We start from the raw sequence: 22,147 nt of genomic DNA, 5'->3' as shown, positions 1-22,147 counted from the left end.
TGAATCGAATCGTCGTACTTACATGTCCGGCCAAATTGAAATAGCTATGATTTGTCATATTGACAGCCGTTGTTTTGGTCGTCTTTGCCTGCATCAGCAGATGTAGACAATTGTCCTCGGTCAATGAGATTTTGACTGTTGCGGTTACTTCGCCCGGATATCCTTCATGGCCATCCGGTGAACAATGCTGAAGTGTTACACCGTCTTGATGGCGGCCCACCACCGACCAGTGGACTTTGTCGAAGCCAATAAAGCCGCCGTGCAATTGGTGTTTGTTGTTCAGGTTACGAGAGACCTGTATCTCTTGACCGTTCAGCGTGAAACGACCGTTGCCAACACGATTGCATACACGGCCAACGGTAGCACCGAAATATGGATTTGTTGACGTTTGATAACCTGGAAAAAGACCAACAAAAACAACAGAAAAAAATCAACTCTCATTTCAAAAAAAGCAATTCAGAGGAAACGATGATAAAAGCAATTCGAAGATGCATAATGAACGATATGGTTTTCTTCTGGCGATGGATTAGAGCGGATCAAATCTGCATGGTGGTGCTAATGTTTATTTGATTTTGAAGTTTTTTTTTAGAATGGTTTGGAACATTTAGCAAATTTAATCAGAAAGACTCGCTAATTGAAATTATGGAATGGGAGCTTGAAATTGTCATTTTGCAGACAAATTAATAAAGGCCTTGGAAAATTATTCGCCTTTTGTAAGGCCTTGAAAAAATAATCTTTAAAAATCCACGCCGTTTGTAAGGCCTTGAAAAGATATTCTTTAAAAACGCCTCTTGTAAGGCTTGAAAAAATATTCTTTAAAAAATCCACATCTTTTGTGGTGTCACCTGGGGTACCTATTTTCATCACCCGATGAAATAGTGAGCAATATGTGCCGCCAGTTCACCCATAAGAACTATAAAAAATGGGTTGAGGCATCGGGTTAGTTTCCCACACTCTTAAAACCGTACCTACTATGAAAAAGCTAAGAAAAAGAAAACCGCACCCACCTAATGTTGACGACCCCCGCAAACGATCTGCAATTGGAATGTGCGCTCGTTGTACAGAACAGCCGCAGTGTTCGCTTTGGCGTATGTACTCAAGAAGTACATAGCCGATATTATTGCCTTACAGGAAATGCGATGGGAAGGGACTGGCGTAAGTAAATCAGAAGATTACGCCCTGTATTATAGCTGCCATGAAACGAGACATGCATTTGGCTATGGATTTTTTATTAACAAGAGAATAAAAGACCTTGTCTCTAGATTCACTCCAGTAGATGAGCGAATTGCTATAATCCATATCTCATTTGCGCCCATGCTCCGACCGAAGATAAAGATGAGCAGACCAAAGACATACCGTTGCCCTAGCAATGAGGAAATTCTGCTAAGAGATTTTAATGCAAAAATCGGAAGGAAAAATATCTTTGGTCCCGCCGTCGGAAAATTCAACAATAGGCTTCTGCTACTCCGCTCAACTTACCCAACTGTTTGACGAAAGCACCCCTTGTCCCGATAATAATATAGAAGCACCGTGGCAGAGAATTGCCCACTCCCTACAAATTCCAGCAAAAGCAACACCACCATCAAGAAATCCGTGGTATGATCAGGAGTGTCGTAATGCTACTGATATGAAAAACGCAGCGTATAGGGCAACCCTGCGGACAGTAGCAACACATAATGCGATGGAGAACTATCGGGAGAAAAAGAGAGAGGAGAAACATATTTTTAGAAAAAAGAAGGAAGAACAAAGAAAACGTGAGCGTGAGCTAATCGAGATGTACAGGAGTCAGAATGTAGTCCGAAAATTCTACCAACGGGAAAAACATTAAACCGAAGGCTTTGGTGCAGGCTAATCCGCCTGTAGAGAAGGAAGAAGGAAACCTGGTGACAGATACAGACAGCGTGCTGAGTATCTAGAAGGAGCATTTTGAAACACTTCTGTTAACAAATAGTAGCAGTGAAGTGGATACCCCAGAACCAATAACATATGACGGTATAGAGTGTATACCACCTAGCCTAGATGAAGTCAGAATAGCAATCAATCGGCTGAAGAATAATAAAGCAGCAGGTGTCGATGGGTTACAAGCCGAACTAATGAAGACTGGTGGTCAGATGCTGATAAGGAGCATACACCAGCAGATTAGTACAATTTGGCTAGAAGAATATAAACTCAATGATTGGAACCTATGTGCCAGCATCTATAAAGGTGTGTGTTGAGTGAACGATTGAAGCCAATGGTCAATGACATTATTGGACGTGCACAAAAAAGGAGCCTTTTGTCCTATCCGTTCAGAGGTGTATAAAGCCATGTCTGAATTTGGCATTCCTGAAAAATTAATTCGGCTATGCAGAATAATTTTAACAGGCACAAGATCAGCAGCTAAAGACGGAAACGACCACTCGGAGCGCTTTAATACTGAACGAGGATTCAGCCAAGGTGACAGTTTGTCGTGTGACCTTTTTAACATCCTGCTGATAAAGGTCATACGAGAGGCAGAAGTGAACAGAAATGGCACTCTGTACATCAAACAACACATGTTACTCGCCTGCGCCGATGACATCGACATAATGGGTCGAACATTGCGAGCGATAACAGCCACCTTTGAATTGAGAAGGAGTCTGCCAAAGTGGGTCTGGCAGTAAACGGCGAGAATACCAAGCTGATGGTATCAACGCGTAAGACGTCCAGTAGACTCGGACCAACTGTTGAACTTGAAAACTACAGCTTCGAGGTAGTCAAAGATTTTATATACCTTGGTACCGCCATAAATAAAACGAATGACATCAGTTTTGAAATTCAGAAAAGGATGGTGATGGCCAACCGATGCTACTATGGTCTGAGTAAGCAACTCTAAAGCAAGGCCACATCCCGCCAGACCAAACTCACACTCTACAAGACGCTGTTGCTACCCGTGCTGTTATACGTTTCTGAAGCATGGGTACTTACGCAGTATCTGAAAGTGTTTAATGCGAGTACCTGCCCATAGGCGTACCTCGCAGTTTCTGAGCCACAGGCGGATATGCGCCCACCAGCGCACCAGGACCAAAGTGCTGTACCAATTGGAGAGCATGCAGAAGGCATACTCTCCCCTTGGTAAGGGACGAAACCACAACCACTTACGCAAGCAGATGAGGCAGCTCTTGGAGTGTTTGAGAGAAAAATTTTCCGAAAGATCTATGGGCCGATCTGCGTTAACGGTGAATATCGCCATGAGTTGTATCAGCTATTCTCGGACATCTACATTGTTAGACGTATTGAGTTGCAGCGACTACGTTGGCTAGGTCATGTTGTGAGAATGAATGAAGATGCCCCAGCCCAGAAGGCATATAAAAGCGAACCAGTTGATGGTTCACGCAGAAGGGGAAGGCCACGAATAAGATGGAAAGATCAAGTGGAAGATAACATTGCGGAATATGGTCTTTCATTGCGGAATATGGTCTTTCAAATTGGAAAAACTGCGCAAAAGACCGACGCGCCTGGAAATTTTTTTTAAGCTCGGCTTATGGAACGAAAGTTCTGTCAGAAGCCAGCTAAGTAAGTAAGCATGTTGAAAAAATATTCTTTAAAAAATCCACGCCTTGGATGGATGGTCCTTAAAAATATATTTGGTGGTCCTTGTAAAAATATTCCATACCTATCCACCCCACTGTTGCCACTGCTGGTGGCAGCGACACTATTTATTAAATTAACAAAGTGATGTCTCACTTTAAATTCATTTTGACTCAACATCACATTATTTGTTTTTCCTCCCAACAATATATGACAAATTATTATGACAGTAAGTTTTTTCGAACATAACCCCCGTCCCTTTTTTGTTCATAAAATTAAGTTGCAACGCAGTTCCGTGTTTTTTGGTCTGCATTTATTTTGTTGCTTCAAAACCGGCACCCACTACATCCGGCTACAAGAAAATCTTAGATATATATTTTTTGGCAGCCACTGCAGTGCAATGTTCGTAGACAACAACAACAAAAATTGTTGCTACCAACCAAAAAAGGGATGGAAGCATCCCACCATCAATGTTTTGCTCGTTTTACAAATCATTTCTCGTGCAAAGGGTTTGGCTGGTTGTGTATGGGGCAGTGGTTGTGGCCGCCGTTACTGTTGATGTTGCCGGCTACTACTGCTATTCTGTTGAAATTGCCGTTGGCGGTAATGTTGCAAATCTCCAGAAGGCAACAAAACAAGTGGTTCGCAACAACGACAGCAAAACAAAAAAACACAAACCTTCCTCTCCGCTGACCATTGCTTACGAAATGAAAGGATGTTGGATGTGGTCGTGGGTGGAATGTTGGATACCACCACTGCCTCTTGTTTTTTTTGTCCCACTCTTTTACAAACGGAAGTGGTCATTGTAAAACTTGACGATGACGATGTGAACGACAACACACCATGATGATGAGGAAGATGACGTTTACCCTGTCTTCATAGAACACTGTTGGTGGTGTTGTTTGGCTGGCCAGCTGTCTGGCTAAGTGGGTGAGAGTTTAATGAAAAGAGCAAAAGAATATGTTCCAATGAATCTCTGTGTGAGTCTGGGTGTGAGTGTGTGCGGGTGTGCCTTTGTGTGTTTGAATTGTTGCTGCTGAAAATCAAAACGGTAGCAAAAATCAACACCAACGGCTACGGCAACCATGACAAACAATGGTGGCTAGAAAATGAACTCTTTATGTCAAAAAAATTATTTCTACTCGGGGTGAAAATTCTTTGGAAAAAACGTATACACACATGCATACAAACAGACAATGCAATTATATGTTGAAACGAGGCGGGGTTTTAGTTATTGGTTAGGTGAGGTTAAATAAAAAATATTTTTTCGAATTATATAAGCACTATCTCTAGGAACTCAAAATTTACGAAGCATCAGAACCATTTTTCATAATTACTATGTCCTTTTAGAATATCCTCCCCTTGATTAGCAAGTCAAAATTTAAAAATTATACCTTTCATTGCAATTGATTATATCATCCGATATTACTACCTCCGATTCCCTTAAATTCATTGCCCTCACCCTGTCATAAAATTTTCAAATTTGTCAAATTTTATACCACCAAAAAAACAGAACAGGAAACCCAGCATTCCGCACTTATGTTTGCTGAAGTGTAACGAAAAATATGTTTATTTTTCCCTTCACCCTCCTCCCTCCCCCCTCAAATACTTGGTTTTTTGTGCATTGAGGTTTTATTGGCTTTGGCATGATGCAGTTTTCTGTTCAGTTACTGTCTCCATAATACCTACCTCCATCCACCGTCTTCTTTGTTGCAGAGTATATACACCCCCACTCAGACCTCAAAATAAAACAGAGGATCCACAAGTGGTAAAAAACCATTAAGAGAGAGAGAGAGAGGGCGAGTGGAAACAAAAATTGACTATTTGACTTTATGTTCATCGTCACCATCAGACATTTAAGATGACTGGTTGCCAACCAAGTATTTATGAAATGACCAGTGCTGTCAACGCTACGCACAGTGGTTTCACGTGCAATAGAATAGAGGAGCTTCTCCACAAAGAAGACGGTCTTTATAGACGAGCTGAAGGGAGTCTTTATAGACGAGCTGAAAACGGTCTTTATAGACGAGCTGAAGGGAGTCTTTATAGACGAGCTGAAGGGAGTCTTTATAGACGAGCTGAAGGGAGTCTTTATAGACGAGCTGAAGGGAGTCTTTGTAGACGAGCTGAAGGGAGTCTTTATAGACGAGCTGAAGGGAGTCTTTATAGACGAGCTGAAGATCGTCTTTATAGACGAGCTGAAGATCGTCTTTATAGACGAGCTGAAGATCGTCTTTATAGACGAGCTGAAGATCGTCTTTATAGACGAGCTGAAGATCGTCTTTATAGACGAGCTGAAGATCGTCTTTATAGACGAGCTGAAGATCGTCTTTATAGACGAGCTGAAGATCGTCTTTATAGACGAGCTGAAGGGCGTCTTTATAGTCGTCTATAAAGACGATCTTCAGCTCGTCTATAAAGACTCCCTTCAGCTCGTCTATAAAGACGATCTTCAGCTCGTCTATAAAGACGATCTTCAGCTCGTCTATAAAGATTTTAGACGAGAAGAAGGAAGTATTTATATACGACTTGAAGACAATCTTTGTAGATGAGCCGATGGTGGTCCTTGTAGACGAGTAGGAGGCAGTCTTTATACCTTTTCCCCGTTTCTTGAAAAATATATCTCAGCATGGGACATACCTAAGTTCACTTATTGTGTCCACAAAACCACTGTTCACCCCTTGCGGCTTAACGAGAATACACTGAAAACATTAAGTGACACTTTATGTTAGCCCTTGAGTGTCTGACAATTTTTTTGTTCCATATTTTCCCCCACTGATGATATTTTTGTGTGACCTCTGAGTTTTATCATTTGTTACAAGATTTATAGATAGAAAGAGAAAGATTCGAGCAGACAGACAGACCCAGCAAAACGCCACAATCCAAAATACTTGTAAACGGTTTAAATTAGTGTTGCCATTTTGGCCTCAATGCCAACATCATGCCAATCAGAGTTTGTAACAGTTTGGTGTAGCAACAACAACAGCATACAAGCTGACCAAAAAACGATTACCGAAAACCAAATGGTGGTCGGAACAAACAAACGAACCAACGAAAAGTAGAAAAAGAATACGATGCAGATGCAGCAGTAACAGAAGGATGCTGCTTTTAAAAACTGGGCGAAAGTAACAAATTGTTGGTCTGAAGTGTAGTTGTCGAAAAAGATTTCGTCTTCAAAATGATGAGTGTCTAACTTGAATGAATGAGGGAAAAGAAAAAAAGTTGTCCAATATTTTTTTTCTGTTGGTGTTCTAGGAGCAGTTTTTTATGCGATTCTTTGGAAAATATTTTTCTTCAATTGTTTATGTTGCATCATTGTTCAAGGGGAGCTAACAAAAAACTACCCCAAAAATATATGAATGCAAATGTTCAAAGATTAACTTTAAATTGCAGCAGTCAAAGAGAAGGCAACTGGTTGTCAAACGACAATTTATTTTTGTGATTCGAAATTTTACACAAAGAGCATCCATGAGTTGAGAGTATGAGGAAAATTCTCTTTTGGAAAAAACATTTACCAAATATCAGTCAAATCTCCCGAAAAACACCCCCATGATTAAACTTTTAGTTTGGTGTGTTCCCCATCCTGATTATGTTGTGATTGACCCTCTGCAATCAAAAGTTATTTAACCATCAATGAGATTACCATCACACAAATCATCATCATTCGCCGAAGCAAAAAAGTAAAAATCCAAAGAGAAGCGCAGCAAAATAAACGACCACTTTGATGTTCTCGAAAATTGAATGGCAAAGTTTCGTAGCAGTACGGAATTGTACGAAATTCATCGTAATATTGTATTATGCAAACTTTGTAATTTCTGATTAATGGTGCGGACATTTGACCATGAATAGTTTTTGTTTTCTATGTAGTTTTTTTCTGTCTCTCTTACACACCCCTGCTCTCTCTCTTTATATCTTCTGACCTCTAGAAAATGCTCCACTTGGCCACTAAATAGTTTTTAAAGTGTCATTGGTGTTGGTGCTGGTTATGCATGAAATAGCATTTTGGTATTATGGTCAGTTAACTGGGTGATGAAGGACTTACACGCACACACTCACACACATACATTCACAGCAGTTACGCTATGGTGGTAACTTACAAAATTGCTTGGCGTTTCACTTCATTAAATATGTCATTTTGTTCAAGGCACACCCACACATACACCACTCACTCGTGGTGTTTGCTATTAATGTTTCTATAATGAGAGTTGTTAGTTTTATTCGAAGTATTTAATTGTGCGACATAAGTTTTTTATTCTTTCTCTCTTTCTTAAACTATTTCATTGTTAAGGAAGTGTAAAATATAGAAACAATAAAACAGAAGGAAAATGGTATATGAGGAACTAGGAACCCATGCGATACTTTCAATCACTATAACTAGTTACAATGTCAAAATATATTAATTATCATTAAAAGGGAGCCGAAGGGGAAGGGTATTTTTAGCAAAGTGGAGAACTTCGATCAAAAGAGAAGGCTTTATAGACGATCTGAAGGGAGTCTTTATAGACGAGCTGAAGGGAGTCTTTAAAGAAGAGCTGAAGGAAGTCTTTAATAGATGCGCTGAAGAGAGTCCTTCATAGATGATCTAAAGGGAGTCTTTATAGGGAGTATTGAGTCTTGAAGGGAGTATTTGAAGGCAAATTGAAGGGAGTCTTTGAAGACAATTTGATTGGAGTCTTTATAGACGCGCTGAAGGGAGTCTTTATAGACGAGCTGAAGGGAGTCTTTATAGACGAGCTGAAGGGAGTCTTTATAGACGAGCTGAAGGGAGTCTCAATAGGCTTGCTGAAGGGAGTCTCTATAGACGACTTGAAGTGAGTCTTTCATAGAGTTGAATGGAGTCTTTATAGATGAGCTGAAGACAGTCTTTATAGACGAGCTGAAGGTAGTCGTTATAGACTTGCTGAAGGAAGTCTTTGTAGATGAGTCGAAGGCAGTGTATTTGCAGACAGGGTGAAGAGAGTATTTATAGGGGAGTTAATGTGAGTCTTCATAGGCCGAATAAAAGCAGTCTTTATAGACAGACAGACAGAATGGAGATTTTATAGACGAGTTGAAGGGAATCTTTATAGACGAGTTGAAGAGAGTCTTTATAGACCAGCTGAATAAAGTCTTTATAGGCTGTCTTTATAAACGAGATGAAGAGAGCCTTTATAGACTAGCTTAGGGAAGATGTTATTGACTGTAGGGATTCTTTATAAGCGAGCTGAGTCTTCATAGTGGCATGAAAGAAAGTCTTTGAATTAAAGTCTTTTTATGCGAGCTTAAGATAGTCTTTGGAGGAAACCAGCAGGTAGACTTTCTAAACGGTCTAAATGGCAGGGAATCTTCATATATGGCCGGAAAGGATTATTGGAAGAAAATCTTTATAAACGACTTTAATGGGATATTCCTAGATGAGCTACACTGATTCCTTATAAACGAGCCGAAGTGCAAAGAAGCATTTAAAAGTCCCATCAGGTCGACGATGGGACTTTTTCAGGCGAGCTTAAGGTTATCTTTGGTGGAGACCAGCATGGAGACGAGCTACAAGATGCTTTGTAGATGAGCTGAAGGGACAGGCAGGTTTTATAGAAGGGCTAAATGAATGGATTAATTACAGATGCGCTGAAAGGAATCTTTATAAGCGAGGTGATGATCTTTATGAAAATATGAAGGGCAGGGAGTCTGTTTAGATTTGCTGAAGGGCTGCTACTATATTTATAGAGATCAAAAAGATCAGGAGTCTATATTGACATATAGACGTATATATTGATACATATATAGACATACTTGAGGGAGTCCTTTAAGTCTATATGACAGGCGGCGGGCGTTTAATGACGATTAAATCTGGAGATTTGGGTAGTCTGCACTAATGACCTGAAGTGCCAATGTAAATTACCATTATAGATGAGGTATTTATAGAGCTGCTAATGAGCGTGTATGTATGTATGTTGAAGGCCAGGGAGTCGTTACAGTCTAGATGAGATGATATGAAACTTTTGGACACGTCTTTCAACAGTGTTGGTTCCAATTTAATATTCAGTATTTTGAATTCCAAAGTTTTTTATTCTAGTAGATAATTTACTTCCATGGTTTTTTATCGTCAAGCTATCTTTATATTTTCCGTCCTAAATAAACACATTATAATATGACACCTTCGCATCATTAGGGTTATTTCATCCTTATAGCATTCAGATTGAAATTTTCCTAATATCACAGCTAGGTATTATATCCAAAACAATTATTCCTATACTTCTTCTTGGGCGCAACTTATATTGAAAGGCTATAAGTTCTCCCCCGTTTATCTTATATACAAATAAACACTTTTATGTAAATCAATGTCAACCACAAAGTTACATGTCATCATTTAACCGCACACCGTCCTTTGGGAATTCTTTTCAGTTCGGTTCTGTTTTGTTTTCCATTGGTTGCTAGATTAAATTTGTCTCCACAATGGCAAGACATGAAATGACTCCTCAATATCCATCAAAACAAAAAAAAGAGTTTTTCGTATGTCCTGGTAACCACCAGCAAAGTCATAAAACTCCTTCCATCAAATCGGGAACCAAAAAAAAGAAACTTGAGGTCATAAAATAGAATGCTATTGCCATAGTTGGCCAAACTATTACTCCATCAGCGGATAGTGGTGGTGGTGCTACGTTAAACCAAAAATGACAGCAACAACAGCAAAAAAAATATGAATGTTCATCAAAAAACAAGAAGAACAAAAATCGTCACAAAAAACACACATCAAAAAAACTCTGGTGCAATAAAGAGAAACAAAGAAAAATGGTGCGCAAAAGAAAGACAAGAAATAACTATCATCATTCTTTACACAGCATATTTCGTGACTAAGCGTCTAAAAACGTCAAAGACATAAAACTTTTGTCTTTAACCCCTTCTACCCTGTTTTTAGCTATTCCCTCATTTTTCTGGTCATAAATTCTGGCTGGCTAAACCTTAAATGTAGATGACCAGAAGGAATTTGCACAGAAAAAAATGTGTATCCTGCGTTCGCGTTATTAAAAGAAAAATTGCCGAAACACCAACGGAAGTACTGAGGCAAGTGTAAGTTGACAATTCGGGATGGTACTGCACTTTTGCAATGACATAGTGGATTTAATTTTAGCCGAATGATAGGCATTTCTTTTTTGGTGGGTTGGAAAATTGTTCGCATTAGTGGGGTAAAGGATAAAAGGAATGTGGAATAACCAAATTTCGTAGGTTCTGTAACATAACAGAAAAAAGGCATGAAAAGATCTATGCAAAAAAAAAAAAAAATCGGATAAAACGTTCAAACTACCAGGAATGAGGCTTGACATTTATATGGGGGCTAAGTTTTAACATGGACCCTTATCGAAAAATGTCGGCTGCAATATATTCAACCTTTACCAACTAGAAATGTAGATTACAGCCGTATGGAAGATCTTACGTCTTACGTCTTAGGTCTTACCAGGACCAAGTTATATGCAATATATAGTAATATGGAAGTTGTGTCGGAACATCGAAATTGTTCTGCAAATATGTTCTTCACTCCCAGGAACCCAGAATACCGACAATGGGGCTCTCCAAAACTTCGGGCTACGCCAAAACTTGGTTCTATATAGTAAATTATCTCACTAGACCTTGTTAACCCTCCAGGACCAAATTACAGCCTACATCGACGGAAAATGTTATTAGAAACGTTGTTATGATATACCTTCAATAAATAATAGGTTTTAAAGGATCCCGTGGTAATATCCACCACTCCAAAAATATTTTTAAAAAATCTACGCCTTACTTCGAAATGTCAAAAATATTTAAAAAAAATATTTTTTTATTTTTAAATATATTTTTAAAAATCTACACCCTCCTTCGATACATAAAAACTATTTGTTAAAAATCTAACGTAATATACACCATAACCATGTTATTAATTATTACATTTTTATCAAAAACTCTAAAAAATATGTTTAAAAAAATCATAGCCTCTTTAAGCTTCTCAAAATTGTGATTTAAAAAATCTTCGCCTCTCCAAAAATATCTTTTCAATCTTCTTGCTCTTCGCTTTGTTACAAGAGGCATTTAGGTATGAAAGGTTTTTTGTATAAAAGCAATAGCTTTTGGGGAGAATATCCCAACAAAAAAACTAAGGGAACTGATGAGGATTAGTGGCATCATTCTACACTATATGTGGGAGGTATATCTAAACTATATATGGGAGGTATATCTAAATATGATCAGATTTTCACGAAACTTAATAGATATCATTCTAAACTTAATTCAGTACCCTATGCCAAATTCGTGCAAATCGAAAGATATTTAGGGACTTTGGTGCACCACTTACCTCAAATCGGACGAAAATATATATGGGAACTATATGTAAATCTGTACCGATTTTCACGAAACTTTACAGACATCATTCTACACTTAATTCAGTACGCTATGCCAAATTTCGTGCAAATCGAAAGATATATAGGGACTTTGGTTCACCATTTGCTTAAAATCGGACAAATCTATATATTTTCCCAAATTTCAATACGGTTCGTCCTTGGGCCAAATAAATGAGCTGTGCCAAATTTCATCCAAATCGGATCATAAATGCGACTTGTACTTTGTTCACAATTCAACATGGACAGATGGACGGACATGCATAAATCGACTCAAAAAGTGATTCTATGCATATTCTCAAAAGGAACCATAAGTCTATCTCGTTTCCTTTTGCCTGTTACAAACATATGCACAAAGACACGATACCCTGTACCACAGTGTGGTTAAGGGTATACAAATCCACACATATAAAAACCTCCTACAAACATTTTTTAACCAGTAAGGAACGTAGTAAAGTCGGACTATATGATAACCTTCACACATGAAATTGAACAAACTTAAAAATGCAATCTTTATTTATATGTAACCTGACTAACGTCAATCCCTACACAGGCCATTCTGCATGGTAAATTTTGTTAGCATGAATAGGTCGAAATTATATATGGAAGCTATGCTATATCTAAATCAGAACCGATTTCAAGGAAACTTGCACGGGACTAATTTATATTTATTTCAGTCAATCGGTCTAGCTATGGGTCATTAGTGCATCATTTACTTAAAATCGGACGAAACTATATATGGGAGCTATATGTAAATCTGAAACGATTTCGAGAAAACTTGAGACTCGTAATGGTGTACTAACTTTAATACATTGTACAAAATTGTGTGCCAATCGGTCACACGTTGGGTCTTTAGTGTACAATTTATGCAAAATCGGCAGAAAGGATATATGGGAGCGATATCTAAATCTGAAACGGTTTTTACGAAACTTAACACACGTTATTCTAGACCTAATTCAGTACGCTTCAGTTCTTATTTTTGATGGCGGAACATCGGAATCTGAAAGTTCCAACGTTGTTGGAAAGAAAGAGAGACTTCGCACAACAATTAACAAAATGGCGGAACTTTGAAAAAAACGAGTTCTTGAAATTTTCACTTGAAATTTTGTAGGGACATTCTAGAATAAGTGTAGATTCGAATTAAATAAAAAAAGTTTACAGCGTGAAGGGGGGGGGGGGTCCCCTTAAATCGGACGAAAATATATATGGGAGATACATATATCTAAATCTGAACCGATTTCAACAAAACTTGGCATATATTAACTTAGACCTAATTCAGTACTCGGTGCAAAATGTTGTCTCAATCGGACCAATATTGGGAGTTTGGTGCATCATTTACATAAAATCGGACGAAGCTATATATGGGAGCTATATCTAAATCTGAACCGATTTTCCCCAATTTCGATAGGGTTCGTCCTTGGGTCAAATAAGTGATCTGTGCCAAATTTCATCCAAATCGGATCATAAATTCCACCTGTACTTTGTTCACAAAAATACATGGACGCACGGACAGACGCAAATGCATAAATCGACGCAGAAAGTGATTCTATGCATATTCTCAAAAGGAACCATGTATCTATCTCGTTTCCTTCTGCCTGTTACAAACAAATGAACAAAGACATAATACCCTGTACCACAGTGTTATGAAGGGTATAAAAATCCAGGCCTACAAAAACCTCTCAAAAATATATTTTTTGTAAATTCACCTCTATCAATACCGCCCTAAAAAAATTATCACTGCCCTTACAAGGCAAAATTCAAATAACAAAAATTAATTTCAGCCGAGCACGGCTAGGGCTCGAACCTAGGTCCTCAGAACAACACAAATGTTGCCAAGACCGCCTAACCTTCTTCCAAAACGGTTGCGCAAAAACATATGTGTATACCATGGAAGCATTTGTAGGTGTTTGGATTAATTCGCTACAACAAAAATCTGCTTTGGAAAGGACTGTCGAACTTTGACAAATTTGAATTTAATTCGCATATGCAAGTTTCGCATCTGGGCGGAATAGATACGAGTTATCAACGTACGACATTTGTAAAAGCCACATAGCCCAATATGCCTGATGAGCCGCTTAACCAACGGCGAAACGCGTCGCATAATGGTGGGTACGTAGGTTCTTCTCCTGGCTTTCCTTTTCATTGCAAAACTTAGATCATCAAGCTCGACTCGAAAGAGTATAAATAACCACTTAATCCACATCTATAAAAAACTCGCAGAGATATATTTTTCCACTCTTATGGTTCTAAATTTCTTGAAATGGTTTGAAAAATCTCTCAAAAAAATTGAAGTGAAAATTGATTATGATTCCCATTTTTTGTATTGTTTTCTTACAGATTTTTCATCGTACTCACCTGCAACATCATCATAGCCCAGCACCACATCCTCTACTTTGCCATTTGCATCCGGTACTTCAATGCTGGTAATGGTAGCACCCAAAGTGATAACCTTTTGTGATTTGAAAACACAGGAACACAAGACAAGTGAATGGAAGGCAAGTGAGTATTTGCAACAGTGTTACAAAGTGAAAAGTTGTTTTGTTGTTGTTTGTGTTGTTTCGCGAAGAAAAAGTTGATGTATTTTAATTGAATTGCCCAAGAAGTAGTCGATATAGAAGACAATGGCAGTCCGACAATCAACATCATCATCGTCGTCGTCAGCAGGGAAAGACATTGTCATCATCATTGCCAGCATTTTGATCATCATCATCCAGTTCGGTAGGGCACAGAGAGATTTTTAGACAGATTCCAAGAAAATGTTTAAAGTATGTTTGTGTCCATTGGCCATGGTGTTCATGTTCGAATATTGATTTCGTTGTTGTTGTTGTCGTCGTTAGGTTCCATGGTTCCATTCAGGCAAAAATTGGTAAGGTTGTAAAAAGTATAGAACACAAGAAAAAGGAGAAAAAGAAAAAAAAAAACAAAGTGAGAATTAAGAAAGTTTCACAGCAATCTGCAAGTTTTTTTCATTGGTCTTTCCATTTTATGACTCAACAGTCTGGACATTTCTTCTACAGTAACTCTTCAATGGCTACAATAGCTATGTGGCATATTCTTGAACATATTACAATTCCGGGGCATTATCCAAAACAAATACTGTAACAGATATGGCATAAAGTTTTTAAGTTTGATTTTCTTCTTCGCCTTTACTTTACTTTTTTTACTCGGTATTTTGAATATATTTATGGCCTGGAAATTTTCCTTGTTATCCTTGCTAACCAAATAGAAGATGACAAAAAATGGCAAAAAGTACCAACAAAACAATATTGTCTTGACTTTCATCAAAGTAGTCCTTTGGGTAAAATTTCGATAAAAACAAATAGCTGGTTGTGAATGGACATCGAAGGCTTTAATTCATTGCCTGGATAAACAAGTTATATCGCCACAGTAGCATATAAACGAAGCTGTAGATAAGGATATTTGCGAATGTGAAACTAAAGCTTTTTGTTGTTGTGGTTTGTCATCCACCTGTCATAAAAGTTATAGTCGTTATTGAGATTTTTGGTCAACGAAAAATAAACAACTGTTTTTTTTCAATAAAAATTCCAAGTTTTGGAGGAAGTGTTCGATAGATGGAAGATGTCATACACCAATTGAAATTTTTGAAGAACTGAAATTTCCTCGGCAGACACATAGAGATCCATGAATGTAAATATTTTGTCAAAATAAATATTTATTCAAAATAATATCGACTCGCCAAAATTAAAGCAATTTTACATTTTATAGAATTATATATCAGCATTTTCGATAAGAAATTGTGGCATTGGTTAGGCAAATGTTTGTTAAACACTTGCACTTGCAAATGTTTTTGAAATTGAAGTACGCGTATCAAATGATTGATATTTTGTCATACTGATAACAAATTCGAATTATTATTTGACTATTATAAAATCTTAAAAAAAACTTGTGATTTTGAATCGTCGTCCCAATTCAATGACAATTTAACGTACATTAAAACAAAATAAAAACAACAATAATGAGTTAGCTACTGGTACAGGCATAACACAAAACTGTGAGAGCGGGAGTATCAATTTAGCAAAGCAATGCGAATTGTCTCACACCCTCACTCAATGCTTTGTTCATTGCACGCGAAATACTTGTAGTGCAGAATTAGATAGGGTTGCCATATATATTTAGGCGGCTTCCACATACGGTGAAGTGTGTATTAAATTTGCCATTCCGGTTGCTAAATATCCAAAAAATTACCGGAGACCCTATAAACACTCTTGATCAGAATTCAATTCTATGTCGATGCCTCTATTTAATAGTAACACTTATTATTTGATAGTTTCCGAATCGGATAAAATTTGATTTTTCAGTTTCTCAGTGGATGTCAAATCTTTCAATTAAACATGATCAATATTTCCTAAAAGTGAACAAACAAAGTAACTCTAAATACTAAATTTCGATATTTTCGACAGCTCGGGCAATTTCTTCATTCAAATTAGCAGTAGTTTTATATTTTGGAGTTTCATTGAGTAGAAAATCTTCGTTCTAATTTGACTTATAACAAGTGAAAAAGCGTTAAGTTCGGCCGGGCCGAACTTTGGATACCCTCTACCATAGATATACTGACACGCACTAGAAATGAAAATATAGGGAACATACCAAAAAGTGGACCTATACCGACATTTCTAAAAACGGATTATGCAAACCATAATACAAGTTTCAGAAATTTTTAATGGATAATTATACACTCAGCCTGGTGAAAATGTGCCTCATCGAAATATTAGTTCTAGACCCCACGTTTCTTTGACCAAATCCCTTTCAGAAAATTTAGATTTCATCCAAACTTTGCCTATCTTATTATTTCGTCCAAACTTAGTTTAAATTCAAAGATGGAGAATATCGGTCCACTCCTTCTGGAACCTCCACACAGGGGCTAGGTCTAAATGCGGCTATAGTTCATTATCGAATCGTATGTTCTATTTTTTTTATCTCGATATCCTCCGCAGGTGAAATGATTACAACAGAGTTTTAGAACCAAACTCAAAACGCTGAAGAAATCAGATAACTATCTACATATATATAAAATAGAAAAAAATTTGTTTGTTTGTTTGTGTGTATGTTCCCGATAGACGCAAAAACCGCTGAACAGATGTTAATGACATTTACACTGTATGTCATGACATGCCCTGAAAGTAACATAGGCTAGCTAAACTTCTAAAATTCCGCGTGGATGCCGAGTTATAGCGTCAATAGTAAACATACCTCAAAGTTTCGGAACATGTAATATGCGAATATCTTAAGAACGGTTACTGATACCGTCTTCAAAATTTGTGTGAATAACGTAGGTGTAAATACACACCATCCATACAAAAACGAGCTTGGTACGATCAACGGAAAATACAATTTCTGCTGCATTTTCAAAATCTGCATATTGAAAACAGAAAACATTTCGTTTGTAGACTCAAAAATCGCTGGACAGATTTTACTGAGACTTTCACAGAACGTTATGACATGTCCTGGTAATAACATAGGTTATATAAACCTTTAAGATTTGGCGTGGATGCGGAGTTATAGCATCGAAGGTACTAATGCCTCAGAAGTTATAAACATGTAATTTGTGTATATCTTAAGAAAAGTTACAGATACCGACTTCAAAATATGTCTGAGTAACGTGGGCTTAAGTACGCATCTTCCATATAACAGGATCGCGGACTACCTAGGGAAAATGTACTCCTCATTGCATTTCTATCTATACATATGTATTTAGAAAATTGAAAGCATATTGTTTGTGGACTTAAAAACCACTGAACAAATTTTACCAAGAGTACATCAAGGGTGGATGCGTTGTAATATCATTAAAAATAATCATACTTCTGAATGAATATATGCATGAATGTTAGTAGCATGTAGCTACTTTAACATTTGTTTCAGAAAGATGGCTGCAATTGCGCATCATTTTGGAACGTTGAGGGTATATTTTGAAATATATAAAATACAAAATATGTATGTATGTGTATTGAAATACAAATAGAATGAAATGATTGACATTATAATTTTTCATTTTTGTCAGTTTGTGAAAAATTTTATTTCAATAGAAAAAAAACCAAAACAACATTATTCTTATGTCAATGCCTGATATCGAATATTAGGGTTGGTCATATATAAAAACGTTTGGGACGAATTGAGAATAAGTTCATTGAAAATAGTATTTGAAGTGAAGACCCTAACATACTGTAACAATTTATTAAAAAAAATAAATATATAAAACATGAATTGAATGAATCTGGAAAACACGTTATAAGTCGAATAGTGGGATATTAAGATGTGCAAAATAGTTTTTTACCCTATTAAGTGTACTTATCTGTACTGACAATAAAGACCAATTCAATAAATGACCAATAAAAATTCAAGATTCAGGGGCAGCGAAGCGCCACGGGTCCTGCTATTTTAATATAAAAAGGGGGTTATATGGGGACTACCCCAAAAAGGGTAGTTTGGATATTTGTTACCATATACGTCAACAAAATACTAAATTGCAGCAAATTCGGTTGAAAAACGCTCTCAAGAACCACAAAATTCCTGAAAATTTGGGGTGCCCTTGTATGGGGGCTACCAGAAAAAGTGGACCTACATTTATAATTTTTTGTGGAGACATTTAGTACCCAATAAGAACCCAATGTAACAAATTTCAGCGAATTCGGTTGAGAAATGCGCTCTAGAACCCCAAAACACCGAAAATTGGGGTGTACCCCAATCGACTTAATCATTTTTGTACGCACTCCATGTTGTGAAGGCTATTAAATGTTCAGACTGGCTGAACATTTAGACATTTCTGAAATATTGGCCAAATTTACCCAAGAAACTCCGTTTTAGCAGTGTGGTATCAATAAGCAAAATATTCCCAATAAGATTTCACTATGGGTCGCCAAATAAAATAAATTGATAGGGTTAATACATAGCTCTTAAATATTGTTTTCTATTTGAGTTTATAAATAAGAAGTAATTGTTAAGGTTTATTTCCTTTATTTGCGAATATTAGCCAAATTTAACCACAAAACGTAACTTTAGCAGGGTGTTATCAATGAAGGAAATATTCTCCTTAAAATTTCACCATGGGTTACCAACTAGAAGGCGTAAGATAATATAAAATATAAAAAAAATATCTGTTCTTAAATAGGTTTCTATTTTATTTCATTATTTTTGCTGGACTTTTTGGACTTTTTAGATTGAATGCTAAATTGTCGCACAGTGACACTATTTAGATAGGATATATCTACCGAACAAATGAAATTTATGGGGTAACTATATACCACCAAAAATATCGGTTCACAGTTGAGTTAAAAATAAGAAGTTGTTTGAGCTTTATTTTAACCATTTCTGAAATATTGGCTAAATTTACCCCAGAAACACATTTTTTGCGGAGTGGCATCAATGAGAAAAAAATTCTCCATAAAATTTCTCTATGGATCACCGATTCAATAAAAAATCGGTTATAAAAGAAGATTCAATACTTTGGGGTACCTTTTTTGACTGGACCTCATAATTATTTGTAGATATTTTTTTATTATTATAAAAATTATATTTTTATGCATTTCTCTCTTCAGGTAAGCCTATTTTTATACCCTTCATCACACACTGTGGTACAGGGTATTATGTCTTTGTGCATATTTTTGTAACAAGCTAAAGGAATCGAGACAGATCCATGGTTCCTTTTTAGAATATGCATAGAATCACTTTCTGAGTCGATTTATGCATGTCTCTCTGTCCGTCCGTCCATTTTTTTGTTGTGAACAAAATACAGGTCGCATTCATGATCCGATTTCGGTGAAATTTGACACATGTCACTTATTTGGCCCAAGGACGTATCCTATTAAAATTGGAGAAAATCGGTTCATAGCTCCCATATATATTTTCATCCGATTTTTAGTAAATGGAGAACCATACTCCCAATATTTGTGCGATTAAGACAAAATTTTGCACAGGGTACTGATACTGGCATACACCAATCTAGACCCAAATTGGTGTATGCCAAGTTTTGTTGAAATCGGTTCAGATTTAGATATAGCTCCCATATATATATATATATATATATATATGTATATATATATATATATATTCGTCCGATTTTATGTAAATGGAGCACTATACTGCACATATTGGTCCGATTGAGACAAAATTTTACAAAGAGTACTGAATTAAGTCCAGATTGATGTATGCGAAGTTTGCTTATAATCGGTTCAGATTTCGATATAGCTCCCATATATAGTGTTGTGGATATCGGTTCGGATGTAGATAAAATGGAGAAGTCTATGTCTGTTCGCTCTACATGAGCGAAAATCACATAGCCCATTGATGTTTCGAGGTAGTCCCATAGTTTCTTTGTTGCCTTTTGTAATTAAAAAAAAGTTATTTTCGATGGAGGGAAAATTCCAATGGCATTCGAAAGAGTACATATCTTACTCTGGTATGACAAAGAATAACACTGTGCTACAAAACAAACAAATTTCAGGGGTTCTAATGTACAAATTTTGTATAGTTGGAGTCGCTGGAACGCGAAGATACCTTTGGTTTTTCTGGATCACTTCGAAATTAGTTTTATAACGGTAAATGTAGAGAAAATGAGAAAAATCAAAACAATCGGTAAACAAAATGGATGACTTATACACATTTTTGTATTGATTCTGTGCATATTCTCTAAAGGAACTATGGGTCTATCTCGTTTCCTTTTGCCTGTTACAATCATATATGTATGTAACAGGAAACGATATAGACCCATAGTTCCTTTAGAGAATATGTAATAGTAGCGTCTTGACAAAAATTAAGTTTTTGGTCCATTTCATCACCGAAATATCCATGCAAAATTTTTCTGGCCATCAGCTCGAAATTTATACCCTCTAATGTAGTAATGGTAATATTAAACAATACCAGAATACGTAGACACCTCGTCTGACTAGATGGAACAATTAAATTAGTATCAGTTTATAGGTCAACCACTCCTCTTGGATAAACAATCAACTTCTTGGGTCCATGTCCTTCAGCAGTAAATATATACTTAATAAAATTACAATTTTGTCATCATTATCAGAACAGTTATGCTTATTCTATGGTCAAACGCCTTTCTCTGTGTAAAATTTCGTGATGTTCCTGTCATAATTATGGCCTCTGGATCAGTGTGGAATTGTACTAAATTGAGAATAAGTATGGGAGAGCATAACAAAAATAAATTAGTTTTGTCCATTCATCCCCTAACTGTTAAATAGTCATTAATAACCTTAGGGGTTCTTCTTTGAACAGAACCGGTCCTACATGCAAAATTTCGTGAAGATTGGTGCATAACTGGTGCCTGCATCGTGCTTACAAATTACGGACAAACACGCATGTCTGGATGGATTCAGCTTGTCGATATATATTATAGGTATACAAAGAGTGGGTCTAAGACCAATATTTGGCAGCGTTACAAACTCTGGGCCAAACAAAACTATAATACCCTTACAACATAGGAGGGTATAAAAATAAAATTAATTTTTTTGAATGGGAGGGTCCACTTAAATCAATGTGTGCTCTTTCTTGCCATTAGTACAGGCAATGGAATCAAAATTCCCCACACTTGGCAACCCATTAATGCAAACGTCACTTCAGCAATTCACGGCGTGTTTATAAACGACAGCAGGAAAGTAAATAAAAACAAAACACTTAGAAAAAAAAACACTTTGCCACATTTTGATACTGAAATAATCGCCTTACTTTACACAAAACTTCAACACCTTAACTTTATCAAACCAAGAGGCGAGTATTTTTCACGCCTACTCCTACACCCCGACAAAAACTGAAACAATGAAGCAAACCTGCATAATCAGCAGCAGCTACTCTTCGTTCGCAACTTCAACTCAACTCACCTGCACTTTCATTTGCATACCATTTGTGATGGTAAAGCGTTTTATTTCCTCCGTTTGTTTAGTCAAGGGATTGATGGCTGCCCCAAAAGTATCTTCGATTACGCGAATCATTGTTTTTTTCTTCTTCTGGTATTCCTTTTATTCAAATTCGGGATGAAAAGAAGTAATGTGAATGAGCTTCCACAACACCACGTTTCAAGTATTTTTCACGCTAGCTTTATATATATAGCGTTTAAAAAAACTCTAATATCTATTTGTCTTTAGTCTTTGGTCGCTTTAAAGAGTCGCGAACTGCCTCAACACAACACACCAACAAACTGGAGAATGCTAACAATCTTCAAGAGGTATTTATTTCTGTGTTATTAATAAAATTTTATGAGCCGATTAAATGCTGTCGCTGCCGCC

General features: G+C 36.9%; 1 protein-coding gene across 1 annotated transcript in view; it reads right to left on the bottom strand.

Annotated features, from left to right (window-relative positions):
- The window catches only part of LOC133333825 (galactose mutarotase-like), a gene marked incomplete at its 3' end in the record, with an annotated part of 31,700 nt that extends 9,824 nt beyond the window's left edge, over positions 1 to 21,876 (bottom strand). The window contains exons 1-3 of the mRNA XM_061542139.1: positions 21,743 to 21,876; positions 14,253 to 14,346; positions 23 to 396 (exon numbers count right to left, since the gene is read on the bottom strand). Of these exons, the coding sequence (XP_061398123.1) occupies positions 23 to 396; positions 14,253 to 14,346; positions 21,743 to 21,853 (579 nt within the window). The remainder of the gene's footprint in view (positions 1 to 22; positions 397 to 14,252; positions 14,347 to 21,742) is intronic.
- Positions 21,877 to 22,147: the final 271 nt, after the last annotated feature.

This window comes from Musca vetustissima, unplaced genomic scaffold (genome assembly GCF_032173495.1).
Source record: "Musca vetustissima isolate MV318-11 ecotype Yass unplaced genomic scaffold, APGP_CSIRO_Mvet_v1 utg49110, whole genome shotgun sequence".
Classification (NCBI taxonomy): domain Eukaryota; kingdom Metazoa; phylum Arthropoda; class Insecta; order Diptera; family Muscidae; genus Musca; species Musca vetustissima.
This window is presented reverse-complemented; position numbering and strand designations above follow the sequence as displayed.